The sequence below is a fragment of the Macrotis lagotis genome, chromosome 7 (genome assembly GCF_037893015.1).
Source record: "Macrotis lagotis isolate mMagLag1 chromosome 7, bilby.v1.9.chrom.fasta, whole genome shotgun sequence".
NCBI classification, from domain to species: Eukaryota; Metazoa; Chordata; class Mammalia; order Peramelemorphia; family Peramelidae; genus Macrotis; species Macrotis lagotis.
The window spans coordinates 37,135,986-37,162,658 of NC_133664.1; the positions used below are offsets into that span (position 1 = coordinate 37,135,986).

General features: G+C 41.8%; 2 protein-coding genes across 3 annotated transcripts in view; one reads left to right on the forward strand and one right to left on the reverse strand.

Annotated features, from left to right (window-relative positions):
* Nucleotides 1–372, reverse strand: part of OXNAD1 (oxidoreductase NAD binding domain containing 1) — a 49,679-nt gene extending 49,307 nt beyond the window's left edge. The window contains exon 1 of the mRNA XM_074195756.1: nt 256–372. The gene's annotated coding sequence lies outside the window, so the exon portion shown is untranslated. The remainder of the gene's footprint in view (nt 1–255) is intronic.
* Nucleotides 31–24,946, forward strand: DPH3 (diphthamide biosynthesis 3). Of its 2 annotated transcripts, XR_012470469.1 has the most exons (4): nt 38–738; nt 15,048–15,122; nt 15,650–15,766; nt 19,933–24,946. XR_012470469.1 is itself a non-coding variant. In XM_074195759.1 (3 exons), exons 1-3 carry the CDS (start codon nt 631–633, stop codon nt 15,713–15,715), a joined length of 249 nt encoding a protein of 82 aa, XP_074051860.1. In that variant the 5' UTR covers nt 31–630; the 3' UTR covers nt 15,716–19,754. The 2 variants fall into 2 exon arrangements, 1 of the variants encoding a protein (XP_074051860.1); XM_074195759.1 differs by lacking the exon at nt 19,933–24,946 and having other exon boundaries at nt 31–738; nt 15,650–19,754.
* Nucleotides 24,947–26,673: the final 1,727 nt, after the last annotated feature.

Below are 26,673 nucleotides of genomic sequence, written 5' to 3' on the forward strand. Positions count from 1 at the left end.
CTCAGCCGGGCTCCGGAAGCCCCTCCCACTCCCCAGGCCGCAGGAGGACGGAAGAGCTGTCAGGCAGGAGCGGGGCTCCGGCACATCCGGGTTAAAGGTCAGACGGGGAGGGCCGCGCCCCCCCAGCTTGCGGGTGCCCGGGAGAACTACAGGAGGAGGGGGCGGGGTGGGAGCGCCGGGGCGCCGAGAAGACCCAGGTCACCGACCTCCACCTGGCCGCGGGGCGCCCCGCCCCCCCCGCGCCCTTCGACTTACGTTTGAGGGCGACTCCTCGCCCCTGGCTTCCGTCCGGCCGGAGCTGAAGAGGAAAAGCCGGCGGAAGTCCCCCCGGCACGTGCGCGGCGCAGGGCGGGCGCTACGGGATCCGAAATCCTACGGCTCGCTTCCCCGGAATGGGGGCGGGACTTCCGACCGCGTGCTTCCTTCTCCACGCCAAGCGGTTTCCATGGTGACCCACGCTCCGATGCCTCTACTCGTTTCCGGTAATCTCGCCGCGCCCATTGGCCGTCGGTCGGGAGCGCGTCTGCGCGTGCGCCTCGGGCTCCGTGCCGGAAATCCAGGTCGCCGGAGCGGGCGGCGGGAGAGGGTGGCCCGGCCGCCGGCCTGAGCGGGCTGGTGGCGGCGCCCACCATGTCGGTGTTTCACGACGAGGTGGAGATCGAAGACTTCGAGTACGAGGAGGAGACGGAGACGTATTTCTACCCCTGCCCCTGTGGGGACAACTTCGTCATCACCAAGGTAAGGCCGTGCCCGGGGGCCTGGGTGCGAATCTTGCTAATCCCCGGCTGCCCCTCAGACCCCGGGCTGTTAAATGGGAGGCGGTGGGGGGGAGGTCTGACGCCCCCTCCACCTCCTACCTCTAATGAAGCGGGGGGTCTGCAGAAGGCTGAGTCGGGGGGCAGAAGGCACGGCCCTCCCTTGACCTCCAGCGAGGATTCCAGGGACTCCCCGAGGCGCTGCCAGTGGTGCCCGGGCCAGCCCAGCCTCTTGCCCTCTGCCCCTTCGCCCGAACAAAACCTGCATTTTGTAACAGTCACCCATTTGCAAATCTGTTTGTACCGATCGTGGTTTTCTGAATGGAAATTTTATTTTTCTTTTGCCATAAAATAAAATGTATTTACACGTGATGATAGTCTCCCCACATTCACCTATCGGCAGATTGACGCAAGGGCTGTCTTTTGTGGTGTGCTTTTTCAAAAATCTCTTTGCAACTGGAGAACCCCTAAGTTTTTTTTATTGATCATTTAATCTACGAATATTTTCAGGGTTTTCTCAATGAAGTGAGCACGTTCCTTCCCCCCCTCTTCAGTTAGTGTCCTCCCTTCTCCAAGTTACATTCTTGTGGTTGGTTTTCAGATTTTCTTTTTATCTTGTGTGACAAACTCCTGTGAACCTAAACTTTTCACTTATTTATAAAGAACAGGAAAAGAAGCTGAATCTATTATTCAGAACTTGAAGTATCTATGAGCTTGTGTTTGTGTATACAGCGCTTCCCCCTCTCCTTTGGATTTTGTATTTGAATCTTCCACCTCCTTTGTGTGCTTTTCTTTATTCTTCTTCTTTTACTACCCCCCTCTTCCTTCTCTTTATTCTCTAGAATCCTTATTCTCCCTTCACAGCCTCTCTAATCCAGTAATACCTTTGTGTCACCACCTCCTTGCCTCTTCCACAGACTGCCCCCCCTTCCCACTTCTTGAAAAATTCTTCCTCTTCACCTCTGTGTCTTAGAATCCTCAGCTCCTTTTAAAGAATACCTGGATGGCCCCAGATCCAACCATGCTCATTAATTCTAATTGTTTTCTAAAATGCTGAGCTTCCCTCCCCCTTTCTAGCTCTGGGAACCATTTTTTACCATTGCTTCTGTAAAGGACAGGTCCATGAGTTGCTCTGTTTTGCTTGCTCACTGTCCTTGGAACTTGTCACAAGTTAGTGCATCCCCAATATGGCTTGGCTTTCCACTTTTGTGTATCTTGCTTGCTTTGGGATAGAGCCTAACAATTAATAAGAACTTGATAAATGCTTTTTTCCTAATTTCACATTATCCAACCCCCCAAACCCCAAAACTCCTGTGTAAGAAATAAAAATATTAGAGTATAACATCGATTTATACTTTGGGCAGTATTGGAAAGGGAGCTCTCATTCTGCACCTCTAGCCCATCAGTTCTGCCGAGACATTGAAGCATGCTTTGTAATTTGAGTCTTGTGGAATCATGTCCAGTCATCATATTGATCAGAGTTCTTAAATCTTTGGAAAATGTTTTCTTTACATTTTGTAGTCGTTGTATAAATTGTTGGCTCTGGCATTCACCACAGGTTCCTCCAGTTCTTTCTGGGCATCTTTGAATCCAACCTTTCAGTCAGTTTTTACAGTCTAATAGAAAAGTCACTTCTAACCCACAAACACATGTTGACATTTCTGTAAATAATGGATATACAGAGAAATAAGAACATAACCCTTGCCCTGAGGGAGCCCAGGTTCTAATGGGGGAGACAACATGGAACAAGTCTATGTGTAGGCACTTGCTAGCTGTGTAACACTAAGCAAGTTGCATAACCTCTCAGCTTCAGTTTCCTCATCTGTAAAATTGATAATAAAAGTTCCTACCTTAAAAGGTTTGAATCAAGTGGGATAAAATTTGTAAAGTACCTTTTGCAAACATGAAATTGCTTTAGAAATGCTTTAGTATGTGAGTGGGAGAGAATTTCCTAAGGAACGTTCAAGCAATGGGGCACAGGAGGCAGGAAAGGCAGGAGGAAAGATTTGAGCTGATTGTTGAGGGCAGCCAGGAGATAGGGGAGAAAAGAGGAGAGCACAGAACATGGGAGACAGACAGTCCATGCAAAGATATTGAGATAATATATGGAGTGTGGTATGTGTTGGGCTAGAAAGCAGGTTGTGGGTTTTGTGGAATGTGTAGATAGACATAAGAAATTGGGAAAGGTATAGTGGAATCAGGGAGAAAGGCCTTTAAAGGCCAAATAATATTTTATATTTCATCCTGGAGGTGATAGGGAGTCATTGTAGTTTATTGGGGTGGGAGTGAAAATCACTTTGGCAGCTGAATGGTGAATAGATGGGAGTGGGAAGAGAACTGAGATAGTGGGACCAATTAGAAGTCCAGGCAAGAGGTGGTGAGATGGTGGCTAAGTGAGCAGAAAGATTGGATAACTAAGTAGAATTGTTGTGAAGGTAGAAACCATTAAACTAGGCAACAGATTAGATGCAGGTTCAGTGAGAATCAGGAATCTAGGGTTGCATTATATTTGCCAGCCTGGGTCACTTGGAAGGTGGTTGTGACCTCAGAGTAATAAAGTACTTTGGGGTTAAAGATGAGTTCTGTTTTGGAGGCCTCAGATTGGAGACACCAACTGAAATCCACTTGTAAATTGTTTGATGGGTATTTGGGGATGCAAGACCAGAGCTGAGGAGAGAGATGTGAGCCAGATCTATAGAATCATCTTCATAGAGATGATCCTTGAATTTATGGGAGCTGATGAAATTATCAAATGAAAGAAGAGAGAAAGGCAAGAGCCCAGGTCTGAGTTGTGGAAGACATCCAATGGTTAGTGAATAGGCCCTGGATGAGTCTCTAGCAAAGAAGACTGAGAAGTGGTCAGACAGCCTGGAGGAGAATCAGGAGAAAGCAATGTCATGGGGGGGTGGGGGGAGAAGAGAGAAGAGTATGGTCAACATTACCAAAGACAGCAGAGAGTTCAAGACTGACAGGCCATGAAATTGGGCAATTAAGACATCATTGGTAATATTAGAGAGGGCTGTTTGGATTGAATGATGAGTTTGGGAGCCAGATTATCAGTGACAGGAGAGGAAGTGGAGGCATCAGATATCGATGACTTTCTCCAGGAGAAAGGGGGAGAGAGAGATACAGGATAAAAGCTAGGCAAGAGTGGTAGATCAAGTCAGGATTTTTAAAGGATGAGAGAAACCTGGAAATAGGCAGCAGGGAAGGAACTAGTAGATAGGGAGAGATCAGGAAAGTGGGTGTGATAGAAGCAATCTTCTGAAAAAACACAGCAGTGGGATTCCAAGTGTATATAGATGGTTGGCCTTAACAAGGTCTGTGTCTTCATCTGAGACTGAGTGAAGAAGGAGGTGGTGAGGGAAGATGTTTGAGGGTTGTCAGGTGAAGAGGAGCTTTTGCCAGTGTCTCCAAGCTTTTCCGGAAGTGATCTGAGCTTGGAGTTTGACAAAGCACGATCAGTAATAGAAGAGAGTAGAGGACAGTGTAAAGTTGTTGGGTGAGAGATAGAGAAATAGGGAAAGGAGAGAATCAGTGCAGGGGTGGCCTGGACTGCAAGGAGGACCAAAAGTCAGACCACACTTTAAGATGATAGGGAAAGAGGAAGTGATAAAAGATTATGATCAGATGAACAACTTCAGAGTTTGTAGACCTGGAAGATTAAAGTGTTGGCTAGATCAAAGAAATGAACATCTTCAAAGAGCTGAGTCCTGGTGTAGAAAGTGCAGTTCGTGGGAATTGAGACTTGAGGAATTAGGAAGTTAGAGCAACAATATTCCATTATCCTCATCCTGGGAAGCCATTCCCCAGTTGATGGATGTTCACTTTCTTTTTTTAGTTCTTTACTACAACAAAATAGCTTGCTAAAAATATTCAGGGATGTATAGGTTCTTTTTCTTTGTTAATCAATGGTAGCATTGTGTTCAAAGTTATTTACAATATTGCTCCAAATTGTTTTCCACAGTGGTTTGGATCAATTTAAAGTTCTACCAGTAGTGCTTGCCTTCTTATGGCTACCTTGTTCCTAATTTTCTAATAGTATATGACTTTTTATGTCTAGTTTATATATCCATTTATCTAGGAGGTTATTGTGATCCGTGGAGTACAGTGGTTGTCTAAATTGAATTTTTTCAAGACAGACTCCTTTCCAGATTTCCTGATTAATGATATATACTTAGTCTAGAAAAGAGTTGGTATTCCTGGCTTATTGAAAACTATGCTGTTATGTCCATTTGCTTCTGAATCTTGTGGACATCCCTGTTCCACTAATGAATTTTTATAGGTTTTGACCAGTACCAAATAGTTTTGATGATTGCTGCTTTGTAGTATCCTGGGCATGCACCATAAGTGTGGGCCTTGCCTTGGTGATGACGAAGTTGTCCCCACAGGTCTAATTTTTTTTTCAATAAAGACAATTTTATAGTTATATTGCTATAATTCTGATGTCTTGTTGATGGATGCCCAATATTTTATACATTTTGAAGTTATTTTAATGGATTTTACTTTCTCTTCTTACTGCACGTTAGTATTTTGTAGAAAGTCTGGTGATTTGTGTGGGTTTGTTTCAGAAATCCTGTTAATAACCCTGCTGAAAATATCTTTTCAGTTTTATTTGAAATCTCAACAATCACATCATCTTTAAAAAGTGAAAATTCTATTTTTTTTCTTTGCACTGTTAATCCTCTCATGGATTGTAAATTTGGAGGCTCATCTCCAAATGCTTGTTTTTACAAATTAGGCAGCAACTATAGGTAACTTGTTTATGGTCAAACAGCCACTGAATATCTAAGACTAGATTCAGTCTTCCTCCAAGTGTAGCCCTCAAATTCATGGTGCTACCTAGTGGTAATGTTGGACATAATAGCTTGAAATTCAGTCTTATTGAGAATAACTTATAGCATTTCAAAATTTATATATGCATATATATACAATGTGGACTTTTGGTTTTAGATAGATAGTATTTACCCTGTTGAAGAAAGGTCCATTTACTTTTGTAAAAAAAATTAAAAATATAAATATGTATTCTATATCTATTTCTATAGAAAGGCCCATACACACACACACAAACACACAGAGTTAACAAAAATAGGTGTTGTATTTGTCACAAGTCTTTCTGATTAAGTTGATATTATGTGATTTTTATCTTTAATATGATCTGTTATGTTTCTAGTTTCCTGATATTGATCTTTCTCAAATACTATTTATTATATGTGATTGCACTCTGGGATAGCAGAGCAGTGTTACTAAGGAAATCATGATAATGTAAAAACAAAAGATATTGTTAACATTTTTTTTAAGAATGAGAAGAAAGGAAATGGAGGTACCTAATTCTACAGGTGGAATTCTCTCTTTTTTTAAATGTTTTTCCTAATTATATGTAAAGACAAGTTTTTAAATCATTTTAAAAAAATTTGAGTTCCAAGTTTTCTCCCTTCTTCATCTCCTCCTTCCTTGAGATGGCAAGCAGTTTTTGGTAGGTTATATATGTGCTATCATGCAAAACATTTTCCATATTAGTTATTATTGGAAGAAGACAGAGACCAGAAGGAAAAAGAACCATGAAAAGAATAAAGAAAGTGAAAAATACTGTTTTTCAATGTGCATTCAGACTCCATCAGTTTTTTCTCTGGGATGATATCATTTTTCATCCTGAGTCCTTTGGAATTGTCTTAGATCATTCATCGTTTTGCTAAAAAGAGCTAAGGAATTCATAGTTTATTATCGTGTAGTATTGCTGTTATTGTTTACTGTGTTCTCCTGGTTCTTCTTACTTTATATCAGTTTACGTAAGTCATGTTTTTTTGAGAGCATCTTGTTCATCATTTTTTATAAAAACAGTAGTATTTCATTACAATTGCATAGCACAACTTGTTCAACCATTCCTCAGTTAATGTCCGAGTCTTAGTCAACACAAAAAGAACTGCTATAATTTTTTTTTTCAACTAGGACTTTTTCTCTTTTTTTTTTTGTATTACTTTGTTATACAGATCTAGTAGTGGTGTTGCTGAATCAAAGGGTCTGTACAATTTGATTTCCCTTTGGACATAGTTTGAAATTGGCCCCCAGAATGATTGGATCAGTGTCCCAATTTTTCTACATGCTTTCCAACATTTATCATTTTCTTTTTCTGACGAGAGGTGTGACACAATACCTCAGTTGTGCATTTCTCTAATAGTGTAAATTTAGAGCATTTTTTTATGTAACTGTAGATAATTTGATTTCTTTATCTGAAAATTTCTCCATCTGATTTAAAATAAGGAACTGGGAGGATAGTAGACTGTTCCTAGACCTTGTGTTCCAAGACAAGTCACATTACTTCAAAAAGATATTATAATCCTGAAGGCTATTCTCACCGTCTGGATGGTGAAGTAATATTTTATGAAAACCCTTCATTCTTTTCTTTGTTGCTGGGGTAGATTTTCGCAAGTAGAATGTAACTCTGAAGACTAACCAATGAGTCGACCAAGAGAGGAGATGGGGGGGGCGCGGCGGATCACGTTAGGGCATATAATCTTGCTTGACTGTCAATTCGGGGCAACTCCTTGATCTTCACTACCTTTGGGAGACTTGGAGTGTGCCCTTTTCTTGAGAAAAGCCAAAATAAACTTTTTTTTTCTTTTTCTCAGAGGTGTGTGTGTCTCTATTTTTTTAAAGTGGATCTTTTATCCCACACAAGGCCTTTACCAGAGATACTTGCTACAAAAATTGGTTTTGCTTTCTTCTAATCTTGGCTGCATTGGTTTTGTTTTTGCAAAACTTTTAAGTTTATTATAATCAAAATTAATATTTTATAACTTGTGATGCTCTATATCTCTTGTTGGGTCATAAATTCTTCTCTTCTCCATAGTTCTGACAGGTAACCTATCTCTTGTTCTCCTAATTGACTTTTGCTATAACCCTTTATGTCTAAACCCATTTTGACCATATTTTGATATAGGATATGGCATATCTAGTTTTTGTTGTACTGGTTTCCAGGTTTTCCTGGCAGTTTTTGTCAAAAAAGTGAGTTTTTGTCCCAAAAGCTTAGGGTCTTTGGATTTGTCAGTTACTAAATTGTCAGTTATTCTTCTGGTTCTTGTTACCAAATCTGTTGCACTGATCCATCACTATTTCTTATCTAGTACCTGATAGTTTTGCTGTTTGCCACTTTATAATACAGTTTTGAGAACTGGTACAGTTAAACCACATTTCTTGGCTTCCCTTGACATTAACTCTCTCAATATTCTTGACCTTTTGTTTTTTTCCAGATGAATTTTGTTGTTTTTCCTAGTTCTATAAAATAAATTTTTTGGAAATCTGATTTGTATGACTTTGAATAAGTAAATTAATTTAGGTAGAATTGTCATTTTTTTATTATAGTGACTCAGTCTTACCCATGTGTGGTTGATATTTGTCCAGTTGTTTAGATTGGAGTTGGTGTGAAAAGTGTTTTGTAACAGAGTTCATATAGTTTAGTTTCTGGGTTTGTCTTGGCAAGGTGGACTCCCAAGTATTGTCTACAGATTTTTTAAATGCAATTTCTCTTTCTATCTTTTGCTGCTTGACTTTGTTGGTAATATATAGAAATATTGTTAATTATGTGGGTTTATTTTATAATCCCGTAACTGCTAAAGTTGTTAATTATTTCAACTAGTTTTAGTTGATTCTCCAGTATTTTCTGTGTGCCATCATATCATCTGCAAAAAATGATATTTTTTTTCTTCATTGCCTATTCTAATTCCTTCCATTTCTTTTTTTTTATTGTTATAACTAGCATTCCAAGTACAATATTGAATAATAGGGATGACAATTGGCATTCTTACTTAACTTTGGATCTTATTGGGAAAACTTCTAGTTTTCTCCTCATCACAGATACTACTTGATGGTGGTTTTAGATAAATACTATTTATCATTTTAGGAAAGCTCTATTTATTCCTATGCAAGTTAGTATTTTTTAATAGGAATAGGTGTTTTCTGTTTTATCAAAAGCTTTTTCTGCATCTATTGAGATAATCATGATTTTTGTGGGTTTATTATTGATATAGTCCGTTATGCTGATAGTTTTCCTTATATTGAACCAGTCCTGAATTCCTGGTATAAATCCCGCTTGTTTGTAATGTAAGATCTTGGTGATATACTGCTGTAATCTTCTTGCTAGTATTTTATTTAAAATTTTTGCATCAATATTCATTAAGAAAATTGTTCTGTAGTTTTCTTTTTCTATTTCCACTCTTTTCTGGTTTAAGATAGCACCATCTTATTTGTACCGTAGAAGGGATTTAATGGAAATATTTAACCCATTTTTCCAAATTCTTTGTATATTATTGGAATTGTTTTTTAAATGTTCATAGAATTCATTTGTGAATTCATCTGACCTTAGGGAGTTCATTGATGGGATTATTTAAATTTTCTATTTCCTCTTCTAGGCAATTTATATGTTAATAGATATGAACCCATTTTACTTAGATTGTCCATTATTGCATATAATTGGGCAAAATAACTCCTGATATTTGATTTTATCTTCATTGGTGGTAAATTTATCCTTTCCAATTTTGATATAATTTGGTTTTCTTTTTTAAAATCAAATTCATCAATGATTTATCTATTTTATTTTTTTATTTAAGTTAGCTTCTAGTTTTGTTTATTAATTCAGTAGTTTTCTTTCAGTTATATTATTAATTCTTTGATTTTTCAGGAATTCCAATTTGATATATAATTGGGGATTTTTAATTTGTTCTTTTTCTGGTTTTTTAAATTGCTTGTGTAATCCATTGATATGTTCTTTCTTTATTTTATTGATGTTTAGAGATAAAAATTTTCCCCTAATGTATGACTTTGGTTGGATCTTATAAATTTTGATGTGATGTCTCATTGTTGTCATTCTTTTTGTGAAATTAATGATTTGTTCTTTGACCCACTCATTCTTTAGTTTTAGATGATTTGGTTCTTAAGTAATTTTACTTCATCTGTCCATGACCCTTGAATGTAATTTTTAACTGCACTATGATCTAAAAGTAATCATTTGGTATTTCTGCCTTTCTGTATTTGATAATGAGGTTTTTATGCCCTAAATACATAGTCAGTTTTGGGCTAAGTGCCAAACTGCTGAGAAAAGGGTTTCTGTTCTCATTCAGTTGTCTCCAAAGGTCTGTCATATCTAATGTTTCTAATTCTTGTTGATTTTTTAGTTAGATTTATCTAGTTCAGAGAAGGCAAAGTTGAAGTCCCTCTATTTGTATAGTTTTCCTGCTTATTTTTCCTCCTATAACTCATTTAGCTTTAAAAATTTGGATGCTATACTGTTTGGTGTATGTGTGCTTAATATTGATGTTATTTCATTGTCTGTGGTACCCTTTTAATCTCTTTATTGGAGTTATTTTTGCTTTTGCTTTGTCTAAGATTGTATCCCTGATTTTTTTTTAAACTTCATTATATTTCACATAATAGAGTCTGCTTCAGCCAATTACCTTTACTTTGTGTGTGTCTGTTTCAAGTGAGTGCCTTATCAACAATAATATTATCAGATTCTGATTTTTAATTCACTCTGCCATCCTTGGCTGTTTTATGGGTGAGTTCATCCCACTTAACATTCACATTTATAGTTACTAGTGTATTTCCCTCCATCCTTTTCCCCCCATTTATACTTCTCTTTCTCTGCTTCTGTATTTCTTCACCTCCAACCTATCCCTCCCCTCCAGTGTTTTGCTTCCGACTACCTCCCCCATCTACCTTCCTGCCTGTCCATCCTGTCTCCCCCTTTTCTTATCCTCCTCTCTTCCTAGATAGATTTCTGTACCCAACTGAGCATGTTTATTATCCCTTCCTTGGGGTATTTCCAATGAAAGTAAAATTGCAGTGATTCTTTCCCCCCCCAAACCCCATCTTTGCCTCCCCTGAAATAGGTCTTTCATTACTCTTCATGTTTGTCTGAAATCCAAGAGTATGTGTAAGTTTTAAGAAAAGGGGATTAGGCCAGAAAGGTTGGCTGGAGATAGATTGGGGAAGACTGCCGTGTGATCCTGAAGGCAGTGGACAGCTATTGAAGATTTTCAAGGTGGGGTGAGTGATGATAGGGAATTACCTGACAGTTCTGGAAAATCCCGCCCCTGCTCTACATTGTAGTTGTGACTGATTTTTCATGTCATCTTTCAAAACTCAGTTTTAGAAACATTATTCAGAATTCCAGGATTTCTTTTAAACCATGATAAATCTAAAGTTAGGAAAAGGCATTCATTATGCAATCATTTTTCCTTTGAAGATAAAGTAAGTCTAAGAGGGAGTAGTAGAGTTAGGGTAGTAGTTTCAGTTGTCAAAGTTTCTGTGACTCCGCAGGGGGTTTTCTTGGCAAACATACTAGAAAGTTTTGCCATTTTCTCCTTCAGCTCATTTTATAGATGAGAAAGCTGAGGCATATAGGATGAAGTGACTTGCCCAGGGCCACAAGGCTGCTAAGTATCTGTGACTGAATTTCAGCAGATGAAGATGAGCTTTCCTGATTCCAAGTCCAGTGGCCTGAGAAAGAACGGGGGGGGGGGGGGGGGGGGGGGGGGGGCAAGGTATCAGGGATCATAGTGTTGAAGAATAGGGTTTGGGGTTGTGAGGTGGAATGACTACAGATTGTGATCAGTTAGATAAAGGAATTTCAGTTTGTAGATATGGAAGTGGTGCACTTGTAAGGGAGGTGGGCAGAATCGGGGTGTATCGAGGGGGCTGAGGTGAAGTGGAGGAGTAGGGCCTGTGAAATGAGCAAGCTGAGCAACTGTGAGATTGGAGTGTTTTCCAAAGGAGTGTTAATATGTATGTTGATCTCCTCTAGTATGAAAACAGGAGTTGAGTAGGAGAGAAAGACTGTGTGAGTCAGGCTCTGAATTCATTGAGGAAAAGAAGGAAGGGACCGTGGAGGGCTGGAGGCAGCAGCTCCCGGAATGGTAATTGGCTGGCAGAGATGAATTTAGTGAGCCTCATTGAGGAGGGAGGCTAGAGATCTGGAAGAATGCCATGGCATTTCTTATTTGCATTCTCTGTTTCTTGTTATGTGAGTCTAGGTATTTTATATTTGTGTAGACAACCATTCTATTTATCAGTTTTGTCGGCAGCTAAGAGATGCAGTGAATAAAACTCTGGACATGGAGTCAGGAACATCCGAGTTCAAATTCTGCCTCAGGTACATACTAGCTGTGTCATTCTGGGCAAGTCACTTAAAAAAAAATCTCAGATTCTTCTGTAAAATAGGTATAAATATTATCCCAACTTGCTAGGATTGTTGTGAAGATCAAATGAGATATTTGTAAATACTATATAAATACTAGCCATTATTGAGTTATAGTTGAGCAAAATAATTTCTGATTTTTTTTTTCATTTTTATGTTGACAGTTTGGTTTTTCTCTTTTATTTTTTTGGATGAAGTTAGCTAAGGTAGTCTTTTTTTCAATTATTTCAAAAGAACCACAAAGTTTACTTGTGTTATATGTCAAATCCCTCAGATATTTGGGGAGAATATCCCCCCCCTTAAAAGACTGATTCCCCATGTTTAAGGATGACATTCAAAACCAAGTTTGAATTAAAGACAAAAATGTAAAAAAAAAACAAAAGTCAAGATAGAGAAAACAATTCATGGCATCAACGTAGGACTTGCTCTTTTGCTGTACCCTCTCCACCCCATCCCACCCTTGCTGGTACTAGTTGGTTAAATTAGGACCTCTCTCTGCTGAGATTTATCAGGGCTCCTGGGGCGTCAACCAGAGTTCTTAGAAAGAGGAGGCTTAACCAGTTCTTCCAGCCCTTTTAAATTTCTTTTGCCTTCCATGGCTCTCCAAATGGTCTGCTCTCAGAAGAAAAAGGAGCATGTCCACCCAAGACTTGGACTTTGGACTTTTATTCCTCCAGATCTCCATATGTGGTTTTAGAATGAGATGATGAAATGATAGCCAAGCCAGGTGGGGCTAATGGGACAACTGCAAAAAATGGTTTCTCAGTTTTCCATTTTGATATAGATAAGAAAAGTTCCATCTTTAGTGTGTGCTGAGGATGCTGTTTCCTTTGGTGGGGAGGGGAGATGCTTTAGCACAACGCTTCTAGGTCTGTATTTGGGATCTTGGAGCATATTATCTACTTGAGAGTTAGTGTGTGGATGGTGAATGTTTCCTCATTGACTCAGGATGCACCAATGATGACATGAACCATTGGGTCCTGGTGGATGGGCACGGTATCTGCAGAGTTTGTGGGTTAAGAAGAGCACTCATTGGGGTGGGAAGGGGGGGGGGCGGAGGGAGACTTTGTCACTTGGATCTGTATGTGTACAAATGGATGAAAATAGAATTTAAAAAAAGAGAGCACTTGTTGGAGCTAGATTTAGGAATAGAAGCAAAAAGCCAGAGACCCTTATTTAGGAAAGCTGCCAGTTATCTTTCAGGAGTACCAGGAGCTGTTTTCTCAAATGAGGAATCAGAGGCTTCATGGAGGTGTTGATGGGGCTAATTATGCAGTCCTGACTTGGGTTCCCCATAGCAGGGACAATAAACTTCTAAAACACAATGAACCTAACAAGGCCCTATTTATTGAGATGGCTTTGTATGAATGTCTGTGCAGGGATATGTTATAGCTCACCATTGGTTTCCTTACACTGCTCTGAGGACTGAACTTGGAGCTGCAGAATCCTAAGGAGCAAAGTGATATCCTTTGATCCATATTAAGGTTGCAGAAACCTTAAAGACCAGATGTTATGGAAAGTATTGGCGCAGTTTCAGGGTGGTGGGCTCTTGTCAGACTGTTTGGATTCAAAATTGGGACTGTAGAAGATGCAAATCAAGAGGGATAAAATCTCTGCACAGAAAGATGTTCCCTGTTACAGTGAAATGAGGTGCATCTTGGAAGGGAGGAGCCATGGTGGCAGGTGTTTTTTACAGATCCGAGGATTTTAGTGGATTGTGAGGTCAGTGTGATGTGGCAAGCCCCCGAATCCTAATGTGCTCAGAACAGCAGCCTGGCATAATGGGCCTGGATGTGGAGTCAGGAAGGCCTGGGTTAAAGCTCCCATTAGACACTCACTCTTTGCGCTCCAGTTTCCTCATCTGTAAAATGGGGGGGTGAGTGGAGTGGGCGCAGTGCCCTGCAAGGCCTCCAGGTCCATCATCTTGGGGTTCACTGTGAGGCGTAGTTTCTAGGAATCACAATTGGTGCCATCAGAAGTCAGGTGGAGTCCTGTGTAGTTGTGGGCTTCATGGTAAGGCGGGCTGGTAAGCTGAATGTGCCTGGGGGGTGGAATCCATGTCCTACAATGTGGGCACGGCTGGTCAGAACCAGAGGTCTCTGGCGAGCAGGTGCCAGTGAGCAAAGAGCTGTCCCGAGGACGGGGAATCCTCGTGTGGCCTCGGAGAGCCGGCCCAGCGGTAGAGCCCGGCGGGTGGTGCCGGTGTGCCCCCGGGCCCTCCTGGCACCTGGGGGTCTGTGGTGGTTAAGCCAGGCCACGGGCACGGTGACGTCACCTCATGGGTGTGCTGGCGGCTCCTGCCCCCGGGGCTGCCCAGGCTGCAGGGCATAGCCGCCTCTGGGCCTCCCGGGCCCCCCAGTTGTATGGAGTGTCCGTGAGTGCCCGTGTGACTGTGTGTTTGTGTGTGTGACTGCGTGTTTCTGTGCGTACGCGTGTGTAAATGCGTGTTTCTGTGTGTGACTGTGTTTCTGTGCGTGCGCGTATGTGACTGTGTGTGCGTGTGTGCGTGTGTGACTGTGTGACTGCGTGTTTCTGTGTGCGCGTGTGTGACTGCGTGTTTGTGTGTGACTGCGTGTTTCTGTGCGTACGCATGTGTGACTGCGTGTTTCTGTGTGACTGCATGTTTCTGTGCGTACGCGTGTGTAACTGCGTGTTTCTGTGTGTGACTGTTTCTGTGTGTGCGACTGTGTGACTGCGTGTTTCTGTGTGTGCGCGTGTGTGACTGTGTGACTGCGTGTTTCTATGCGTGCGCGTGTGTGATTGTGTTTCTCTGTGTGTGCGTGTGTGACTGTGTGTGACTGCGTGTTTCTGTGTGCCTGCGTGTGCGCGTGTGTGACTGCGTGTTTCTGTGTGCCTGTGTGTGCGCGTGTGTGCGCGCGTGCCTGTGTCAGTGTGTCTGCCGGCGGGAGCCCAGGGGCGGTTCCGGGAGCGGGGGGGGGGGGGGGGGGGGGGGGGCGCCGGCGGCTGCCATGGCGACGGGCTTGTGGGCGCGCATGCGCGCCGGCGCGGCGGGCTTTGGCGCGGCGGGCTTTGACGCAGTGCGGGGTGGGCGGTTTGGCGCCTCTAGGCGGGAGCCGCAAGTTGCTGTGCTTGTGCCCTAGGAAGAGCTGCGGAGCGGGGAGGAGGTGGCGGCCTGCCCCAGCTGCTCGCTGCTGCTCCGGGTGATCTACGACCGCGTGAGTGCTGCGGGCCGGGGGGCGGGGGGCGCGGGGCGGGGGCGGGGGGCGCGGGGCCCGCCGGGCCGGCCGCAGGCTGCAGTGACGCAGCCAGATGTGGGGCCCCCGGGCCGGGCCGCTGCCGGGGAGCGGCCGGGGGGACGGGGCGGCCCCGGGGGCGGGCGCGGGCACCTGTTAAAGCCGCCCAACAGGCAGCTGCCTCCCGGTGCCAAGCCGGGGGATGGCGCAGACACAAGACCCACGAGCCTCTGCCCAGGGGCCCCGCCAAGCAAGACACGCACACGGCTGCCTTTCTCTTGCCTCTCTTTTTAAAAAATAACGTTTTTAAAAGGAACCATGCATTGAAGTCTGACGATTGATGACTTCTTGAACATGGATGTGGATCTCAGTGGGTGCTGCCAAGGGATCGGGGAATAAAGACTTTTTTAAATTAACCTGACGGTAGTATTGAAAAATATAACTTTCATGTTATTGGACAGAAAGTGATTTAAATCCTTACGGTTAATGCTGTTGTCTTTCTCTCTTAGGATCAATTTATGTGTGGGGAAACAGTCCCTGTACCTTCGACCAGCAAAGAATTAGTTAAATGCTGAAGAAAGCCTTGAAAACCTAATTTATCCCAGATAATCAAAGGACGTGCCCAGGTGGATATTATATGTGAACCTGAAAACTTGTGAATGACAAGAGGCTGTTTGTCTTTTCCTTGTTGCTTGCTTGCAGCGTGTGGCCAAGCACAGCTTCTTTACAGCAATTGCCGGTTGAAAATAAAGAACCAAATTGACAGGGGAGAAACCGACATTTTTTTAAATTGTTGAACTTGTCTTAATTTCGGTCAAATCTTTTCATTTTCCAGAATTCAGAGGAAGAATTTCAGATTAGTGTATGACCTTATAGTCTAATCATTTCTTTGATATTTGTTCTTTCAAAAGGATCATCTACCTCCAGAATCAGTAGTAGTGACTGATGCGCATTTAATTGTCTTCAACAGTAGAAACCTTGTCGGTAGCTGAATCTCATAACACTGCTAGCTAGGTGTGGGTATTGTCTTCTTTTCTTTTGCCATATCCTCATTTCATTAAGTAGAAGCCATGGATATGAAGAGGAAAATCAGTGACCTCTATCCTCAGAAGATTAAAGTCTTCTGTGTCTTAGATACTAGAAACAAAACCCAGTGCGAAATTGCTAGAGACCTGGGAGTTCTCATGTCCTGCTTCCTCAAAACTAAGAGGAGCATAAAAAGGCAGGCGTTAGGGCTGGATGATAAGAACAAAGTCGTAACCAAAGGGAAAAAAATGAAAGGCGCTAATCCTGTTGAGTCAAGTAGTGAACCAGTGGATTATTCCAAACCAGAGCCAGTGGTGTCCCTCTGTCTGATCATTTTCTAAAAGTCAAAGCCAGTATCATTGCCCCAAAGAGGGTGGCTTTGTGTATTTTGGTACCATGACAACATTGTGTCCACTGCATGTAAAAAAGGTGAAGCATCTCCATTAACCATACCCATTGCTGAAGATCATCTTTTAAATGTAAATGAGGCCCATCATCTCACTAGTGAGGGCACGATCCAGGCAGGCACCTTTTAGGTGATAGACTACCAAGCCAGATCCTAGTAGTCCTAAAAGAGGAAACTCACTATGGAGAGAGGAAAAAAAGACATGCGGACAGTCTTTGCAGGAGTGATGATAGTAGTGAGAAATTAGAGCCGTTTGTGGGGAAATTGGAGAATCCGCAGCTCATGAAAGGCGTGAATCATCTTCCCTGTGAATACTAAGTTAGCAAACATGCATTGATGACTAAAAAGTTATTTTGGTATTGACTTCTGCAATTAGAAAAAAAGGGGGCTTGCCAAAGTAGATATTTTCGTTCTGTTAGATGTGCTGTGCCTACCCATATTTGAATTAAAACATGTGCACGTTCCTTTTCTGTCCTACGAGGTTTGTGTGAAGTCTGTAGGGACGGTGAACTAAAAGTTGAGTATCTGAAGCCTTTGGTTGCACAGAATGTTTTAGAAATGGCATATGATGGCAGTGAGGAGACCCCTTGCTGCACGGGACACAGTCTCATACAAAAGCCAAGCCTGCCTTGAACACCAGCGATGGTCTGGACAAAACAAAAGGAGCATCCACACTGACTTGGACTAGAATGAGCTACAAAGAGAAATGGATTGTCCAGATGTTATTGATGTTTATGTAAATGTTGGCTACCTCTGCTGTTACTCTATCAGCATCAGGCATCTCTGATGTGAAATTTGTAGCAAAGATAAAGGAAGAAGAGAAAGAAGCTGCTTGAGCCCTTGAATCCTGCAAGAAGAGAAACTGGGAACAAAATTTGTGATAAATTATGTTGTCATGAAGGGACCCTGTCCAGAACATTGGGCAGGACCGTTGAGTTTGTCTGAGGGTCTGAACCATGGGGGGAAAAGGAAAAAGTCACAAGTTCAGGGTTGTGTTTTTGATCTGTAACCAGTTTCCAGTTGTCAAATAATGAGAAATGCTTCCCTACTCATTTCTATTTTGGACTCCCTTACAGTAGCTTTGCTGTTTATTGCATTTGCAGCTCTGCTCCCTGGTGCTGGCCTGCCAAGACCCCTCCCTGCACGCAGTGGCATGAGGGCTCTTAGTGTGACCTGCAGGAATTCGTAAGTGAGGAGTGCTCAGAGGAGGTGGATAGAAGCTGGCCGGGGCCCGAGGAGGCCAGGGACAGGGTGAGGCAGCTGCAGTCAGCCAGTTTGGGGTCCAGATTGGCATGGTGATGTGGCAGCTCCAAAGATGGTTTTTTAACTTTCCCTTTTTTTGTGCAGAAAAATGACCCGTCTCCAGCATAAGTTAAGGAAGCTTCCTCCTCCTTCCCATGATTCATGGGATAGTTGGGGGACATGTTGTCTTTTGCTTCTGCTTCTTTCCTATGAAATCTTTGAGTACTTTAGTTGGTCAAGAGGGATGAGGATCACAGGATTGCAGTGGTTTCCCCTTAACAAAGGGGATGTGGTAGATGTTACTCATGATTCTAGATGCTTTGGGGTCAGTTGGGCTGCAAAGTTAGAATTGGAGAGACTTTGTGACTGGTTTTAGAGATAAAAACAAAAACTGAGAGAGAAGCAATGATACAGGTCCATACAGAAGAGTTGAAAGCACAGGCTTGTGTCTTTGCTGGAGGACCTGCCTCTGGTCAGTTGCTAGGACTACTTTGGACAGTGAGGAGCAAAGACCCTCCAGTGGGGATGTACTTGCAGCTTTTTCCCTTAGGTTTACACAAGGGAAATTTGTGCAACTATATGTTCTGTAGGGGAGGGTAAAAGTGATTGCTAAAACACAAAGATCCTATTGGGGGTGGGAGGGTGGCTTATAGCTATGTGTAAATGTGTGTATGCATATATATTCTGTGGCAGGTAAAATCAATTCATCTACATTCTCCAGAGGAAGGGTGGCCCAATTCTTAAACATCTTTATAGATATCATAATAAATGTCATAAAAACCAAAAACTAAATACTGTGAAATAAATCCCAGCAGGCATGGTTTAATGGGCCCAACAACATAGTCTCAAGAGTCTGGTGGACATAGCAGAGGTTGCATGGCATCCAGTGTCTGAATTTTGGAGAGGCTCAATGTTGTCATTTCTAAGTGACTTTGGGTTCCACCATGGTTTGAGAGTGTCACAACATCACAGTAAAAGTTCAGTGATTTAAAACTTTGGAATTTATTTCACAGGGATTGTAGTAATAATAATAATAACTCGTATTGTATAATAATTGTTTGCAAAGGATTTTCTTCACCACTTTCTTAATAGTGTCACTGATGTGTTTTATTATTCTGTACCTGTGTTAGTATGAGTATCTTCGTAAAGATAAACATAAGTAGACTTAGAAATTTTAAATCTTCAAAACAAGTTCAGAGTATGGGCCCTCTCTGCCCATTTATATGCTCTGTCCAAGGAAATGGGGAACTTGAGGTCTTGGGATTGTGATTTCTAAACGGATTTGTGGAGGCAATGTGGTACAGTATACCATCCGACTAAGACATGGATTTTAGTTGTAGCTTTGTTACTGATTAGCAGTGTGACAGATGGGTTAAACTTCCTTCCAGTTTGTAACATGATTCTGTGACTACAAATTTAGAATGAATGATAATTTGCTGACCTGAACCAAATTGAACTCAAATATTCATATTCTCTTTCATGGCAAATTCAGCTTATTTTTTGAAAGTAGTTTGGTTGAGAAATTAAATTTTAAAAAAATCCTTAATTTTTTAATATATTTAATTGAAAATGCTAGATGAACATGATGACACTTGTCCCAGTGCCCATGTAGGTATACCCTAGACACATGAGCATCAGTGTCAGACTGAGGAGCATATTCTGTAAGGAGATTTACTCATTAGTCTAAATTTCTTTGGCCACCTTATAAAATCCTGGGTTTTTGTTATCCTCCTGTCCTCCATGTCCCTGCTCAGAAGAGTAGTCTGTCTTCTCTAATCTTCAGCAAACATTGCTTTTGCCACTGAGCTTAGTTTGCTGTATTTTTTGTTAAAAAAATTAGATTGGATTGGTAGTCTCAGTAATAGGTGACATTTATGTAGACCTTAAAGGTATACCAAAAAACTCTTGACATTGATTGTGTGGCTCTGGGCATTGCCCAAGTCAACTCTAGTTTGTAAAGCAGTGGCAAATCTTTACTGGGAGAGAGTTTGGACTTGAGTTTTGTTTTGCTACTTGAATTTCCATCATGACTATTAAATGGGATCTAATTGTTAGAATGTTCTTTTGAATGGAATCAGAGTGCTTAATGTGTCTCTTATGTATCATTTTTCTTTTTAGAGTTGAACCTTTTCATCAATACTCAAGATAATCAGAGTGAATTTAAAATGTTATGTAGTGTGAGACCTACTGATGACTTATCTCCATTGGATAGCCTCCATTAGGCCATTGCTACATCAGGCCCCCCAATATGTATGGTGACATGATACCAATGCTTTTCTCACTATGACTTAACCTGTAAAGCAGTTGTTGTGGCTGTCTTAACTCCCAGCATTATACCACGACAGTGTTGTTCAATAAAAGTGAGTGTGTCTAAATGCAAAACATCTTGAATTGTTTTCATTGACTCTAAAACCAAGCTTTATGGATGCCTTTTTAGAATGTCTTTTCTATTGAGCCATCTCATACAAAAAGGAAAAAGTGGGAGGCAAGAATAAACAACATGAGAACTTTGATAAAGGAGGCAGCTACCTTTCTCTCTGGGGAGTACTGCTGAGGGGAGAACAGAAAAACTGTTTGCAAGGGACAATTGCACAAGTTACAAGGGAATCTTTCCACTTTTAAACAGCTAAGATTATTCTCCTTAGTCTTCCAGTCTTTCTCTGAATTCTTCATATTCATTTCTTGCTGTTTAATAGTTATATTTTATCACATCTTTTTTTCAATTTCTAAACCATGATTTTTTTTCTGGATTTTTAAATCCAATGAAGGACCTGCCCCAGCAGTATCATATGACATAGGACCTTATTTTTATTCACTCTGGGCTTAGATTTCATTATCTTTAAAATGAGGGGATGGAACTCGGCAACCTCTCAGGTCACTGCCAGTTCCAAAACTAAGATGAAATGCTTGTTTCATCAAAGTTCTTCCAGTGGTTGTCTACTAATTCATTACAGAACCTTTGCTTCCCCACAAGGACAAACCTAAGATGTTTGACAGGAATTGACAGTTATTGTTGCCTATCCCAAAGGAAAGAGAGCCGTCTGCTTGGTATGCATGTGCTCCCACACCTGAGGACCTTCATTTAGAGAACATGGATGGACAGTAATTGCACATGGAGAAAAACACCAAGCTGAACCTGATTTGGGGTGTGATTCCTTGTTTAGGCAGGTAATTGAATTTTCCAGCTTCTCTAGGCTGCCAGTTTTATGGCTCTCACTGACAGCATCTGCAGGTGTGAGTAATTAGAGGGTTTTTTGTTTGGGGGGTTTTTTGTAACTGAAAATTCATCACTATTTCCTACAAAGTAAATTGCTCATAATTACATATTTGACTAGGAAATAATTTTGAAAATTATTTCTTGGTAAAAGTATATTAAAAAGGGATTTTTAAAAGAAAAGCAGTTTAAAATACTCTCAATTCATGCAAAATGTTAATCAGTTTTTGTTGAACACCAGAGTAAAGCACAGTTGTTACCATAGAGAACACTGGAGAAATTCCAGAATTTGTGCAGAACAACAAATTTAGGAAAGCAAATCAATTTTGTCCTGAGACCAGAGAGTTTGGAATTGCTGGTCAAAGCAGTCAGCATTATTGCTGCTTTTTCCTATGAAGAAAGTCAGGCTGGATTTATTGAATTATTACAAATCTAGTTGAGGATATTGCAGAGTTTTAGGACTTGATTCAGAATGATGGGAGAACCTGGAAGATTTTATAAGAAATCCCTTTTTCATTTGGACTGGGTGCTGTATGTCCTTTGGGAAGGTGGTGATGAACACCCTTGGTCTTTGCCTTGATGTTAATGGTCATAACACCAGATAAACAAATAGATATAAATGGAAAGTAGGATGCAGCCGAGGGCAAGTCATTTTGTACTCTGCAGAGGATCAGCTCTAAAGCTGGAGGGTCCTTAAGACACCCCCAAATGCACCAATTCAGGATAGTAAGAAAACACCATAAAATCAGGAATGTGCCCATCTTAAGTAGATCAGGGAAGCATGTACACCTGATGTAATGAAGGATGCTTCTTCCCGTGATTTCCAGGATAGTAACAGAGGGGTGGAAGAGGAGGATATCTGTTGCCCCTCTCCCCCATGGGATCTTTGGGTACCATAGTTGGTCAAGAGGGATAAAGATCATGGATTTGCAATGGCCTCCTCTTAAATTAAGGGGATGTGGTAAATCTTATGATTCTGGACGCTATGGAGTGAGTCATTGGACTGAGGTGGATACTTCCTGTAAAGTTATAATTGGGGGGGGTCTTTCTAACTGGTTGAAACAAAAGTGAGAAGCAGTTACACAAGGTCCACACCGAACAGTAGAGAATATGGACTTGTGTCTTCCCTCGTAGACCTGCCTCTGGTCAAGTTACTAGGACTGCTTCGGGCAGTAAGGAGCAAAGACCCTTTGATGGGGGTGCTTTTAGCTTTTTCCCTTAGATTTACACAAGGGAAATTTGCCATGAAAGATTAAGAATTATTGAGTTTCATTTGGAGGAATTCCTACGGCACCTTAATACCTTAACAGTTAGACCTTATAGATTCCCCTGTCATACTAGCTATTTCAGTGACTTTTTTTTTTAGGTTTTTGCAAGGCAATTGGGGTTAAGTGGCTTGCCCAAGGCCACACAGCTAGGAACTTATTAAGTGTCTGAGGACAGATTTGAACTCAGGTCCTCCTGACTCCAGGGCCGGTGCTCTGTCCACTGCGCCACCTAGCTGTCCCCCTCCCCACCCCATGACTGTTTTCCTCAGCTCTTGTACTTTGGGGAGAAGAGCTTAGCAGACCACCTTAAATAACTATACGTTTTTAATTGAAGTGTATGTGTTTATTGCCTAGGTAGACTATGGACAGTCTTTTTGGGGGCCAGCACTCTTCTCCACTCCCTCAAAACAGCTCAGTAGTACCTTCACACAACAGGCCCTCCAAAAATGTTGGCAGACTGGCAGGAACCCCATAGTGTTACTCCTCACAAATTTAGGAACAGAAACAATACTGAATCTAGTAACAACTGCAGGGGAAGTACCAGGGGGGTGGACAGATGGTTAATGACTAGTTTGGAGTGTTAACAATTACCAAATTTAGATTGTCAAGCCTTCTTTTTAGAAAACAAATCAGATTCATGCTTGTGTGGGTAAATAACTACCATAAAGAAACCACACACCATGTGGGGAAACTACAATCGGTGCTCAGACTGTTAGGGCCCCAAGCTTCAGGCTTCCTACACAACCTTTGCTGGGCTGACTCACTACATTCTGTATTATGCCTATCTGTCTCTGTCATTTCCCTGCCAGCAAAATTTCCTGAAGAGGAGGGAGGAGGACTGCTTTTATGAGATTTTTGTCTCACCTAGCTCAAATCCTTTCCATATCTCCCCCTGCCCCAGCCTTTGGACCATTCACTCTTCTTGTTGAAGCACATCAGTCCAGAGACATGCTCTGAATATCAGGTTGCCAGTGGTTATTGCCAAGAAGCAGACAACCTCTCTGTAATACTGGGCAGTCAAAATTCATCTCATAGATCTGTCTTGTGATTCCATATCACCACCGGCCCCACCTTGAAAATCTTCCATGGTTGCCTTATGCCTCCAGGATTAAATGGCAATCAAACTCCTCCCACATCTATCTCCAAGCAACCTTTCTGGCCTAATCTCACATTCTTAACAAACTAAAATGCTCTCTTTTACTCCAATGCTTTTCCAGAGGCCCTTAGCTCATGCTGCTTAGAGAGTAAAGTGGTTCCAGTTTGATAGTCCTTGGTTAGAGGTACAATGGAGAACAGAAGCACACATTTCATTAGATGGACATGGACACAGAGAGAAAAAAGGAACCTTTTTAATCAATCCTTTTGGTTGAATTTCTCTCACTGTGTTTGATGAGCTTGTAAGGGGAAAGATCTCGGGGCCATCTCAACCTCTGAGGTCACATGTCTCAGTAGCAGACCTCATTCCTTAGCTTCTGCATTTATTCTGTTCTGATCTAGATGAGGGAATGGAGCCACCAACCTTGTGAAGGTCAGGAGGGCACCTTGGCTTCCTGGCGTTTCAGAGTCCGTCTACGTTTGGCAGCCAGTACTGCATTGATGTCCCAAGAAACAAAGAGTGACCAATACCCAGGTTAGCATTGACTGAAATGAATTTATCCAGCAGTTAGGTTGTAGAGTCCCTGGTCCCTAGCTATCTCTCCCCTTCTCTCTCCTTGTTTCTATTTCTCTTCTAATCATATTCTACACACCCCAGCTCTTGTCTCTCCATCATCAACATCATCCTGTTTCTGTTCCATGAAAGTTATTATGTTAACTTAATGGGATCCTGTGTTACTTAAGAATTGCACCAAGTTTTGAGCTTACTTCTCCTGTGATCACTGATAAAGAGGAGAGCATAGAGGTGTAGGGGGCAGATATTTGTATATTTTTTTCTTGACATATATCTTTGAAATAAAAAAAAGCAGGTTTGAGAAACTAATCTTAGTGAAGTAGATGCTGAGGTCATCTGCTCAGAGAAGAGACATAAGGGGGCTGAAGCGGGGGCATTTAAGGAAAGAGAAAGTTAATTTCTGCAAAAAGTATGATCGATAGAGGTAGAAAAAATTGAATAAAAGAATTCCTCCATAGTACTGAAGGCAGTCTGAAGAGGTCAGTTGTCAAAGTTGGCAGCTGTCAAAAATATATGAACATGTGACATGAAGCTGACTTTTTTGGTAGTACTTTGTTGCAACAAGACCAAGGAGGACCAAAATTTACGGTAGTGAGAGGAAGGGCCCGTTACTGAGAAAGTTAGCAAGGAATCAATCTGGAGTGTTAGACTGGAAGAGGAATAAGAAGATATAAACTTTTCATGAACATCCAAGTTTGATAAATTAGTATCATTGCTGTGAAATCAGAAGCACAAACTCTAAGTATTGGCCTTTGATCCTCTGTACCACTTGCTTATGATCACAGATCCCCCAGCCCCTAGCTTTCTCCCTTTCCTTTCTCTCTCCTTGTTTCTATCTCTCTTCTCCTAATCATTTTCTACATTCCCCAGCTCCTGTAACTCCTTCATCACTATTTTCATCTTTCTGTTACATGCCCTTATTATTTGCTCTCCATTTTTATATTAAAATTTTGCCTAAAACTAGCTAGCTGTATGAAATACAAAGCTGGTGAAAATAAACCACTTTTTTTATGGTTTATATTTTTTTATTTTATTTATTTTTTTATTCTCATTTTGTACAAATGTTTTTTTTTTACATTAATAAAATATTCTTGTTTACAAGTAAACAAAATACCCCTCTTCCCCCATGAATATAGATAGACTTGCTTGGGAGAAAAAAGTAAAGGGGAAAGAAAAAATTAAAATTAAAAAAAAATAATAGTAATAATTGTAGGTATGGCCAGGTGGCGCAATGGACGAAGCACCAGCCCTGGAGCCACGAGTACCCGAGCCCATATCCAGCCTCGTAAACTCAACAGTCAACCCAGCCGTGTGACATGCAAGCTCCCCATTCCCCACTGCCCAGCAAAAACCAAAAAGAAGGAAAAAAAAGACCTAAAATAAAATAGTAAAAATAGTAGGGGTGGCTGGGTGGCAGACAGAGCATTGGCCCTTGAGCCAGGAGCACCTGAGTCCAAGTCTGGCCCCAGACACCCAAAGATCACCCTGCTATGTGGCCCCAGGCAGGCCACCCAGCCCCACTTGCCCTGCACCCTCCCCCAAATAATAATAACAAAAAATGTGCTTCAGTCTTTGTTCCAACACCAACAACTCTGTCACGGTTGGTTCACATTCTGTATGATAAATCCATCACAAAAGTTGCTTCCATATTTTTCCACTGTTGCGATTGCTGATCGCAATTCCCTCCTTTTGTATTTCTCCACTACCATGTACTCTATTTTCTCTCTCCTTTCTCTCTCCTTTCACTCTGACTCTGCTGTAGGGTCGCTGAGTGGCGCAGCAGACAGATCCCTGGTCCTGGGGCCAAGAGGCCCAGAGCCCCCATACCACCCCTTAGGCCCAGAATCTACCTGGCCCTGTGGTCCTGGGCAGGCCTTCCAATCCCAGCCCCTTGCAAGAAGTAAGAAAGAAAATGTGTTATATCTGGCCACTCTCCCCCCATGGTCCATCCTCTCCTCCTTTATTCACATCCCCACCCCTTCCCCCTGCTCCCCCCTCCTTCTTACTCCAGATGTCTATACCCCATTGAGTATATTTGCTGTTTCCTCTCTTAGCCATCTCTGATGAGAGCAAAGGTTCCCTCAGTCCTCCTTGCCTCCCCGCTTCCATATCATTGCAATAGCTCATTGTAATAAAAAAAATCTTATGTGAAATATTTTGGACTATTCCTCCTCTCCTTTTTCTTTCTCCCATTCCATTTCCCTTTTTTTCTATTGACTCCATTTTTACACTATATTTTATCTTCGAATTCAGCTTTCTCCTGTGCTTCAACTATAAAAGCTCTCTGTACCTGCTCTATTAACTGAGAAGGTTCATATGAGTATTATCAGTGTCATTTTTTCTATGCAGGAATACATGCAGTTCATCATCATTAAGTCCCTCATATTTTCCCCTTCTCCTCCAATCTCCATGCTTCACCTGAGTCCTGTATCTGAAGATCAAACCTTCTGTTCAGCTCTGGCCATTCCAAAAGGAACATTTGACATTCCCCTGGTTCATTGAAAGTCCATCTTTTTCCCTGGAAGAGGACATTCAGCCTTGCTGGGTAGTTCATTCTTGGCTGCATTCTAAGCTCTTTTGCCTTCCGGTATATTGTATTCCAAGCCCTACGAGCTTCCAATATAGTTGCTGCTAAGTCCTGTGTGATCCTGACTGCAGCTCCACGATGTTTGAACTGTGTCCTTCTGGCTGCTTGTAATATTATCTCT